Here is an 11,806-nt window from a genome sequence, read left to right on the forward strand (position 1 = left end):
TTTTAAGGCTTCCTGGGTGATGAGAACCTGTGAGCTATGATCTCCTTGGCTTCCTCCGGCCTTCTGATGCCCTGTCCCTGGAGAGTTAAATGAAATGTGAGAGTCGTCCCTGGACCTGTGGGCTCCTATCCTCAGCAGCCCTTTGAGGCAGCAGCCCTTTCTGGGACTTGGCCTAGCCCCACCCACCCTTCATCGAACATCCTGCTCCAGTCCTTGCCTCCTCCAATTTAATGTTTGAAATCAAGAGATCTGGGATCATGGCTGACGGCAGAGTCTCCCAGCTGTGGGCTGGGGTCTTCCCGCTTTCTTGAGTGTCCCACTGGGGTTTGGGCCGTGATTGGTCTCCCTCCCTCACAGGATGGGAGGCGAAATGGGGGAGGGAACAGGGGAGGACGAGAAGCCTGTTCGATCCAAGAACCTAAGTGTTTGGCTTTTCTTACCCCTGAGGTAGTAGCTGCTAACCTTTTCCAGAGAGGAAAGGCTAACGCTGCCTGGGTCTAGCTGGGGGCTGGGGGCCGAGCCTTCCAGGGCCGCATTCCCTTGGGCAAACACTATTAGCCTACGGGTGTTACCTGATGGACACAGCCTGAGAGAGGAGGGAGCCTCGAACTTCACTCACATCATTCCGTGCAAGTCTTACGACACCGCTGAGTCTTACTTGGCCCGTCTATAACATGGCAACCCCCTGCCCCATCTCACCAGGCCAGCGACACAACACGCTTGTTGCCCTGCAGACGGATGCACTGGGGCTTTTGGAGGTGCTTATGTGGTTGCGAGCTCGTGCACACATGCCAGAGGGGACACCGATCTGATGAATCGTGGCCAAATGTCCCGATCGTGGGACACGAAGAAGCCGGCAGGTGAGTCTAGAAGACCTGTTTCCCGTGGAGTCCTCAGGGATCTGGGAGGGGCCGGTGGCCCTCGCCAGCTCTGCCACTGGTGAAGCCGGGAGCGAAGGAAGCAGACCAAGGGTCCTTGCAGGGGGAGGCAAGCTTCCATAGCTGTGACGAAGGGGAATAGCAGCCAGCAATCGCTGACGCTCACTTCTTCCTTGGTCCTTGCAACTTCTCGAAGGCAGAGATTACGAATCCCATCAGAAAACTAAAGTTCGGAGAGGTGAAGTAACTTGTCTCATGAGCCACTGCTGCTGCGTCAGAGGAAAACTTCAGACCCAAATCTGCGTGCCTTCGAAGGGCATGCTTTCTGACCTCCTCGAGAGACCCGGTTCAGGGTCTCTTAATCGGACAGGCTCGCCAGCGCTGAGGGGCTTCCTGAGAGAGGGGCTGGCTCCGTGGCTTAGAGTGCAGGACAAAGACACTACAGATCCCGCTGTCCTGGGGGAGGTTGGGAGGCCTTGGGCCGTGTGGAAAGAATACTTTTTGAGTCCAAAGCAAGGCTGGCTTCTTGGGCCTGTGATCCCAGCAGCCGTGCAGGGCCCCATGCTTGGGATGCAATGCTCTGTGGTCACTGGCTTGACATTTGAAATAATTTTATCTTGCAGTCCGTCTGGTAAGTGAAGTCAGCTGAGACAGTGGAGCATGTGCTGGGGGGTTGGGAGCTCGGAGCCTTGGCTCCCGGGGGTGCGAGGTCCCACTCCTTCCCCCCACCCCCCCCCCACCCCCACCGCATAACCTCCACCTGAGTCCTGTTTCCGTTGTCACCTTCGGCCCCTGGCAGGGATTCCAGCAAGAGTTGGGAGTTGAGGCAGACAAGGCAGGGGCATGTTCTGAGGGCCACAGGCAGGCAAGAGACGGAACCTCTCGCCTACCCCCATCCAGGTACAGATGGGTACAGGCGGGGGGGTCGCAATTGCTTGGGGGTCGCCCATCTGGTAGGGGGTGCCGCTTTGGGGAAGCCGTTTTGCGGATCTTCCATTCGCTCTGGGCTCCGCTGATGGGCTGGCCTTGTTCACATCCAGGTCCTGCCATTTCCTCATGGAGCAAACTGAAGCAAGTTACTTCACCCGTCGGCCTCAAATGTCTCGTCTGAAAATGGGAATGATGTCAACACCCCACAGGATTCTTTTGAGGACAGTGAGTCTTGTTCCCCCCACCCCCCCACCACCAAAATGCAAATCTGATTAGGACAACCTTGGGCTGAGAACTATCTAATGGCTGGGTGCTGTTCTAGAATAAAAACCAAAATCTTTCACCTAGACCAGTGCTGTCCAGTAAAAATATGATGTAAACCACGCATATAATTAGAAATTTCCCAACAGCCACATTTAAGAAAGTAAAGACAGGTGAAATTAATTTTAATATATTTACTTCACTCAGCATATCAAAATTATCATTTCAACGTAGAACCAATATTGAAAAGTAAATATTTCACTTTTCCTGTCTTTGAAGTTGTATTTTAGTTTTTTAATGTTTATGTATTTATTTTTGAGAGAGAGAGAGAGAGAGAGAGAGAGAGAGACAGAACAGGGGAGGGGCAGAGAGGAGACAGAGAATCCCAAGCAGGCTCCAAAGCTGTCAGTGCAGAGCCCAATGCGGGGCTCGAACTCACCAACTGTGGTGAGATCGTGACCTGAGCGGAAGCCAAGAGTCAGATGCTTAACTGACTGAGCCACCCAGGCGCCCCTATTTTATGTATTTTTATGAAATAAGCGTATCCCCTTTCACAGGACTCACGGCTCCCGTGTTGGACGGCACAGGCTCCCCCAACCTGGCCACTGCCCCCCACGAGCTCTGCCCGGTGGCCATGTTGGATTGCCTGTCTTTCCTCAAAAGCGCCACTCCATCCACACAGGTTCCTTCTGCTGTTCCCAGCCCTGGAAGGCCCTTCTTCCCTCTGGATCTGGTTAAGCCTACTCACCCCTCAGATGTCAGCTCGAAGGCCTTGCCTTCAGGGAGACCTTCCTTGACCCCCTTCCGTGCTTCCGTGCTGTGTATCTGGCCCTCACAACTGACATTTCACCTTTACCTGAGGTCACCTGATTTACCTCTCCCTCTCCCTCTCTCCTGCTCGTCTGTAAACTCTAGGGCAGAGACCACTCCGGGGTTCTGTGGCGGTGGTTCTAATCATCTCCCAGGGTGGGGCACCGTGCGTGGTGCAGACTCTCCACGTGCAGGACGGACACCGTTAAGAATGGGAAAGGCCTTGGCACCTGGAAAGGAACATTCATTCCTTCCCCTTCCCTCTGGTTGAGAAAATGCCCGAGAAAGGGACTCTTCTAGCTGTAGAGCTCTGCTGGAGAACCGGGGACACGAAGCACTCAGTGCCGAAAATATTTAAGTAGGAGCTCGAGTTGAGCACCCAGATTGTCTTTCTTCCCCAGATTACATACCACTTAAAAATAGCGTCTCGGTGCCTCTTCATGATTTGGGCCGTGATTAAGGAAAATTGCTCTTCAAGTCTCAACATAATTACTGCCCTTCTCATGACTTGGCTTCTCGGTCGAGGAGGCGGCGGAACTGCGGAGCAGGAAGTGGAGAGGGGGCATCATTGTCCCTGTTCAACTGGCGGATCTGGCAGAGCACCAAACAGTGCTGCTGTTCAACACGTTCTAATTCTTTCCCAGGTGAATAGGAACAAGGCTCCAGTCCGGTTGCCAACTGACCCAGGTGATGCCACACCTGAGGACGCCTGTCTAGGTGAGGACTCAGCCCCTAGACCATGTTGCAAAGCCAAACTCCATTTGGGTCCTTCCACCTTCAGTCAACTACTCCTTCTTAAGGACAGCTAAGTTTGGAGACTCAACACCACAGTCTCCAAAAAAGATGGCGGTAGAACTACCTCAGGGCCTGTCACCCTGAAGTCCTGGGGAGGGGGGTACAGTAGGAGTCACACAGGATGATTTGCACCTCGGCACAACGGCTTCTGAAGGATACAGAACCCCAGGGCTAAACATTTCCTTCAAGCTTTCCAAATAACCAGCAAGTTCAAACACCCACCGTGGATTGCTCAAGGGTGACACATTTAAATATTCGTTGCATATTTTAAATCCTAGCCGGGCTTCAAACTGCAAGCTTGTTGGGGGGTATAATGGGGCATACACCCCAGAGCTTGTCCAGCATCCCAAGAAAAGCCTCAGATAACTTCAAGTTTATATACACCAATAAAAGCTCCGTGTCTATTCATTATTTTCTTGGGATTACCTATGCTATAATCACCGACGATGTCAACTGAAAGGCTTTAAATTAGGTTTTCTTTTACAAATGAATTTGGGGGTGATCTAGAGCTGGTGCTTAAAGTCAGAATTCAGAGGCCCAAAGAAAATGACTTCACTGAAGTTGAACTGAACAGAGGAGAGCTGAGTTACCAAAATCTACTAAAAGTGAGTTGCTGTGAATGAGGGGTTAAGCCAGAGCAAGTGAAGATCAGAAGGCCACCAAACACGCTGCTCAGAAAGGTGGGGTTTCCAAGGTTCTAAGTGGGCAAAATTAATGTTCTGTGAATCTAGTCTTTTACCTTTTGCATTCCTAATGTGAAAACAAAACACACTGGACATTCTGGCTACAGGATAGCCAAACACAGGAGCTAGGTCATTTTCAATCTGGTGCTTTTTACAGACTTACACCCCTAAATTCATAAACCCTTTAAAACAGCCTGAATAACTTAGTGCCCATATTTAAGACTCAGTTCAAAGCATATGGCCCCTTCTACCTCTGCAAACCTGGCCGGTTAACAGTAAGTGACATGATCCCTGGTAAGGAAAATACTAACTCACCCTTACCTGCTTAGCAACAGTCAGCCTTTGTAATCTCATGACACAAAATAGTTTTGCATTTGTATAGATTTATCAGATTCAAAACACAGGTCTCAATTCTTTATTTCAGAAGAAAAATCTCACTTCTCTGGGCATTATTTTTTTTTAAAGCTTTAAAAATACCTTTAACAGTACTCACTGGTGTCTCGGCTAACGGTATAAAGAATTGGCAGGAAGATCATATTTTCTGGATTTTTTTTTTTAATGCCCTGGCCTGAAGTTCTCTCTTCAGCAATATCAATTTGAGACTATAGTCCCCTTAGAAACCTACAACAGAGACCAAAGAGAGGGAAAAAAAACCTTCTGAACTGCTGAGTTTACCATGAATAGACTGAGAAACCAATCAGAAACTTGCCTGAGTTTAGACAAGAACCCAAGACGCTGGCCATCAAGACTTTTTCATCTTAATAATTTGACATGGTATTTATAAACTGTAAAAATCTCTTTTGCATATTAAGGACAAAGACATTTTAAGACTACAGGACTTCCAGGAGATAAAACTCGTTTCAATGAAAAATGGAAGCTCTGAATTGGTAGCACACGCACCATCCCTGACAGAGAAGCCCTGCTTAACAACAGCCACGCTGCAAACCTATCAGAAAATCCCAGAAATGAACAACTCGAGTCTATGTTTTATAAACAATGCAGTCTGGGGTGCATGTACTGGTTTGCCAACTTCATGTGGGTACTTTGGAAAATCGTTCCCTTGTCTTGAACTTCTCTGGACCGGGATAAAATTTCAAAGTGCTCTGACAAATAGAGCCATTAAAAAATTGTGCAGAATGGTACCTATAAACACAAGTTTATTTTGTAGAGTTGTAGGTCAATCCTGATCAGGCATAGGTATGTACCACTGAGGTTCAGTCAGGACAAATGGCCAGGGTCATGTTCATGTTCACTACAAAAGGGTTGGGGGGAAGGTAAGCTGATAGACCTGGAAAAGCCAAGACCCCCTTGGCACACTGGTCCCACCAGTGTTGTTGCTGTTGTTGTTTAATCTTTAAATAATCTCTACACCCAACATGGAGGTTGAACTCCTAACCCCGAGATCAAGAGTCACATGCTCCAGACGGAGCCAGTCCGGCGCCACCGCCCCCCTTGATGCTCCATCTTTAAAAGCATGTCATACCATCATTTCCTACTTACACTTTTAAACTTGCCTATAAAATGGCAGGACTTGAGTAACTACCTTTGGGGCCACTTTTAACATACAACTTGTAGAACGGCCAAGGCACAGCCCACGGCAATGAACTCTTACTAAACAGATGGAAAGAACAAAGTTGGCAGGCACCCTTACCGACAACTAGCTCCAAGATAGGCTGTCATCCCATCCCACGCTGAGCTCCTTTCCACCACACTATCTAGAATCCTTCTGGGTCAACCCTCCCAAACTCCTAGTTGAGAACTTTGGAAGTACTTTGGAAGCACTCGGGTGCTGTTTGACCCCATTTACCCACGTTAACACACTGTACATGGTCACTTCTTTTCTCAGCCGTTACTCCTGGGCTACAAAGTCGCCACTAATCCCCATGGAACTGAGCTATACAATACCATAGCTCCTTCTGGGCAAGCACAATGTCTTGTCTTCCCCAGCACATGAAATTGGCCTCATCTCCTAAATTCTCAATACTTCAGGGCTGATGGAGGGTGGAGGGCACACACTAGACACCCAACTGTCCAAAGAGCAGTCTTATTAAATCACGTGGGTACAGATGTACCATTCCATTCATAGAAATGAGACGAGTATACGAGGCCTGAATCTGCAGTTTGCTTAGTACCCATGGATCTCTTTGGTGGGAGCATCTCAGCTGGGAAGAAGTCACAGGTCTTTTTGAAAGACCACACAGCCCCTAACGTGGGCCAATTCCATGTAGCGCTGTTCTAGTGCCACAGGATTCTGGAGGATGACAAGGGGTCCATCCCCAAGTGCCACCTCCCTCAGGTATTCTCAATTTATTTTGAATAATAAGGAAAATCTGTGGGGTGCCTGGGTGGCTCAGTGAGTTTAGTGTCTTTTGATCTCGGCTCAAGGCAATCACCTCACGGTTTGTGAGATCCGAGCCCTGTGTGTCAGGCTCCCCACTGACAGTGCAGAACCTGCTTGGGATTCTCTCCCTCTCTCTGCCCCTTCCCAGCTTGCTCGTGCACGCACACAAGCTCTCACAAAGTAAACAAACTTTAAAAAAATAAGGAAAATTTGGGCAGGAGCTCCAGATTAGGTTGTTAATGGTCCCAAATCACCCTTTGTGGGAAACTGAGACTTTCATTTGTGTTTTTAGGTGAATATGGTAGAATTCGATCACAAAATGCCAGTCAGGAGGAAAGCTGACACTATGTTAACAGCAGAACCTACAGGTTGCCTCATGGTTACAGTAATTCAACAAGGGCAGCAAATGAATTATCACCAGGTTGTTGAGCAAATTCAATATCCATTCCAATCAACAGTTTGCACCAAACAACATTACAAAAACTGACTTCCTGTAACAAACACGAATAGCCTTAAGGATGAAGATTGAGAATAAACATTTGAAGCTTCAAGAGCAATTTTCATTATAATTTATATTTCGTGCAGAGATTGCAAAAACGAATTTCTGAGGAAGCTACAATTCCACCAACTTTTACGCCAACTTGATGTCATTTGAAGATTTTTAAGTTGTTGAAATGAATCCGATACTAGGATACTATCTTAAAAAGTTCCAGAACACATTTGGGTTAAAACAAGACAGAACGATGTAGAATTCTTAGTCATTCACAACCTACATTCATTTACAATGAGGTGACTGGTAAATCAGCTGTACCTCCCTTCCACCCCTCAGCGCAGAAATCCTTCCTGCACAGCTCACAGGGCCTGACAGACTCCACCCAGAGAAGGTGGTGTTCCTATTTTGCTCACAGACCTTTCCACGGTGTCAAAACAGCACCCGATGCACTAGGACTCAGGGATGCACAGAAGAAACTCAGGGCTAAGCCCTAAACTCCCACTAGGGGATTAAAGGCTCACCTGGGGACCATGGTTGGGGGTAAGAAGTCCACTGCTGGCACAGGTGAATTTCATGTACCTGCAGGTACATTCCTACTTTCAACTACTTCCCTTTTGAAGAGCGAACATCTAACATTTCATGGGACTCCTACCAAGAGTAGAACAAGGCCGAAATGGAGTAGCCCCTCTGATTCGACACTCTAGCTTGAAGAGGGGAAGGATGTGCTGACCACAAGCCAGGAGTATGGCTCTTTTCACCCAACAAGTTCCCTTTCTGGAAGGGCATGAATGTGTAAGAAATGCACAGCTACAAAAGTAGCAACTCCCTGGCTGACACCCAAATGAAAATTATGGAAAGATAAAAATAAGTGATCGCAGAGAAAACATACACTTACGCTCTGCTTCTAGCTTTTAAAGGACTACAATTAAGACCCTAAATTTGGTGCTCAAGAAACCGTACCTTTTACATCTGCCAGTCATTAAACGAGGGTAAACTTCATTACATACAGTGTGCTTTTATTCTGTTTTATTAGTCGCTACCTACACCAAGACCTTTTCCCATTCTTTAAATTTAGATTTTATTAAGAAATATCATACATACAAAAAGCACATAAACATACAGTTTAAAAAAGAAACCACCCACCCAGCTCTCGCAACAGAGCACTGTCAGCAGTTCCTCTGAAGGCTGCTCCTTGCCCTCCGTGGTCTCGTCTCCCTCCATCGTCGCAATAGGTAACAGTGAATTTCATGTTAATCGTTTCCTTGCTTTTCTTTCATTTCCCACAGATTTAATTTAACCGCTCGGTTTTGACCTTCACAGAAGTGGAACTGTGGCGGATGGAGTCTTCTGTAACTTGTTTTCTGACCACTGAGATTCATCTGTGTTCACACGTGTAGCTGTAGTTCAGCTGGACTTCTGTGTAATCCCACAGAATTGGTAGGAATATGCCACGGTATTTATCCAGTGGACGGAAGGACATTTGGGGTCTTCCCAGTTTGTTTTGGTTTTCCTTTTCTTCCTATTACAAACAATGCTGTTATGACATTTTCACATCCATGTCCTGACACACATGTGTAAGAGTTTCTCTAGGGTATGTATCTAGGAGTGGAATAGCCACAAGAGAAGTTAGGGCACGGACCCTTATGCCAAACTATTTCCCAAAGCTGTTAAAACATTCTTAAATCTGTTGACAACTGAGCTACTTGGGATGGCTGAGGGGAAGAAATAGATCAAGGACTCTCAAACTGCATTTTTAAAGTAGGAAATTAAAAAATCTGATACAACAATGAAAAGCACATTTACGTCTCTGCTTTGGTTTACTTGAAATGTACTTTGAAAAACTACATGTTTAAAACGTAAAAGGGTGGTCTCCTAGATCTCCAATGTTTCTAAATATACGAGTGAAAACAGCAAGATTCAAAACATATGGTGTACTTTCATATATAAAAAAAGGTCTATACATATATGCTTATATCCCCCACCTCCCTCCAGCAAGAGTAACTGTTTAACAGTAGTTCCTGAAAAGGAACAGGAGGACAGGAGAAGGGGAGAGAGATCACCTAACACTTCTAATGTTGTTTTTTGAACCATGTACAAGCATTACAATTGTAATACAAAATTTTTAAAAAGTAGTCACCTGGGGTTCTTTCATAAACAACTAAAAAATCAGTCGGAACTCAAACCCGAAAATCAGCCCTAAACAAAGTTCCATCCTACAGAAAATACACAATTCTCAAGTGTTTTCCTTTTGTTTCATGCACTTTAGAATAATGTTTAAAAATATTCACACAGCCCATCTAAAATGCATTTTTAGAAGCATGGAACGGACACAAGCTCAAAAAACTCCCACCCTAAGTTGTTCCATTGTAACATCTCTAGAAACTTTAACCAGAAGGTGGCTGACAGCCTGTATGTATGAGGTGTCTTCTGTGACACGAACTATATATGGAAAAAGTAGACAGACTGCCTGCAGGTGTGACGGTATAAGGAGAGGAGATAAACACTTAAGCCGAAATAGGACTAGTTTATTACAACCTCAAGAAGGCAAGAAATAGGTTTTAATCCAAAATGAAAAATACAGCTGACCCTTGAACAACACGAATGTGAACTGCATGGGTCCACTTGTACAGGGATTTTTTTACAGCATGGTAAATGCATGGTCTCCTATGATTTTCTCAACACTGTTCCTTGAGCTTACTTTATTGTAAGCACACAATATATAATATGCATACAAAATGTGTGTTCATCAACTATGTTGGAGGTAAGGCTCTGGTCAACAGGCTTTTGGCAGTTCTGGGGGAGTCAAGTATGTATGTGGATTTGACCCACACAGGAGGTGGGGGTGGGGGTGGTTGGCATGCCTAATCTCCCCACATTGTTCCAGGGTCAACTGTAAATATCTTGTGATCTGAAGAAAAAATGTAACAAAAAGGGAGGTGACGCATTGTCTTTCTACATCAAACAGAAGAGGATGCCAGAGCAGCAAACTCATTACATGGTCCCTTCGAGACACACAGCGGAAAGCTACCAGACCAGTTCTACAGTTGAGGACTCCGGCCAATTAAAAGTTCATCCAGTTTATTTTCATTAATGAACTTGTTTCTTAACTTTTAGAAATACATGCTGAACTATTTACAGATTAAATGGTGTGTCTGACACTTGCCTGAAAGTAATAGGAGGCAGGGGATACATACACACATGCACAAACATATAAAATTAAGACTGGCCACTGAGTCTTACTAGTGGTGAGTTTTAATAAAGGCTGATTGTACTGTTCTACTTTTATGTAGGTCTTAAGTTTTCCAAAATGAAAAGTTGAAAAACCCTGATTGCTCTCATCCAATTCCAATCTTATCAAGTAATCTTCTGAGTAGTAAAATCTGGCTCCCCTTAAAGGCTCTTCACAGAGAAAATACACACTGACCAACTGACAACTGTTTAGCCCTAAAGGCAGAAACGTGTATTTCTTACAGTAAATTCAATTGGCACACAGCCTCTCTATTTGATTATGAATTTAAGCAAGAATAGTTTCCTCTTGAGCCTGATAAATTTGGGTGTTGAGGGCAACCCAACTTCTAAATCTCCAACTAAAACCAGACCTTAGTCATGGACACCTTAAGGGGCCAGGCCTCTCCCTCAAATCCTACATAACTCCCATCGTGATCAACACATCTAAGTGTCCATGGAATCATGAAGATGATGAAGACTTTTCATGAACTCATTTACTGTATGTACCTCATTAAAGTAATTTAGCTATGGATTCTCGAAGAGGCAAGAACAAGTCTGGCATTTTAAATCCCTTAATAATTTTAGCAGCTTAATACTTTAGTAAACTGTTTTCGGTTTTTCGGGATGGTTTTTCCAGAGACGGAGCAACAGAATATGATGAACTAGCACTCCAAAGTCCTTCGCTCTCACGACCGCAACCTTGTCAAACTCCACCAACAGTGCCTGGGAGGGGCTGACTTTGTATCAGATGGCTTCACATCTTATCTTAGTCCTGACAAAGTCAGAGATATCCAACCCATTCACCTGCTGCCATACCTCCAAAATCAGCTAGTGAGCCAGGAGTGCTCTGTGCCCCTGGCATGATCTCACACAAAGCACCTCTGAAGTGGTAGCTTCATCATTTCCCAAAGCTTGGTGGAGGGTATTTTAGGAAACTGTGTGATACTTCACTAAGCCTATCAGAACGAATACTGTGGCAGAACAGTGAGGCACCAGACCAAAAGGCGGAGGCTAGGTTCCATGAGCTAGCTCTCCGCCAACATGGAGCCACGTGACTTTGCGTACGTCATCTAACCCAGTTACCCGGTTTCTCTACCTTATAAACTGACAGCAATATTTGAAAATTATAAATCACAAAAAAACTGCTATGATATATGTAGCCGGATAATACGTTTACACAGTTGACAAAGCCGGCTATAGATAGAAACATGCTGCCGAATCAGCTGGGGTGGGGGAACCACCTGCTTAAGCCTCGGTTTTTAAGAATAAATCCTTATTATGTGTACTACACACCCCATACACAGAACTGAATACATCTGTAATCTGACAAGACCAGGTTAAAAGAAATCTTGACACAGGATTTAAAACAAAGACCAAAAGCTAGTTA

At 45.6% G+C, this 11,806-nt stretch overlaps 1 protein-coding gene across 1 annotated transcript; it reads left to right on the top strand.

Moving 5' to 3' along the window:
- Positions 1–1,784: 1,784 nt before the first annotated feature.
- On the top strand, positions 1,785–7,644 carry ANKRD40CL (ANKRD40 C-terminal like). Its single transcript, XM_045487233.1, is given in 4 exon segments — positions 1,785–1,788; positions 4,182–4,354; positions 5,170–5,496; positions 7,630–7,644. Coding segments are annotated over 4 exon segments (519 nt in total).
- The last annotated feature ends 4,162 nt before the right edge of the window (positions 7,645–11,806 follow it).

This window comes from Leopardus geoffroyi, chromosome E1 (assembly GCF_018350155.1).
Source record: "Leopardus geoffroyi isolate Oge1 chromosome E1, O.geoffroyi_Oge1_pat1.0, whole genome shotgun sequence".
Classification (NCBI taxonomy): domain Eukaryota; kingdom Metazoa; phylum Chordata; class Mammalia; order Carnivora; family Felidae; genus Leopardus; species Leopardus geoffroyi.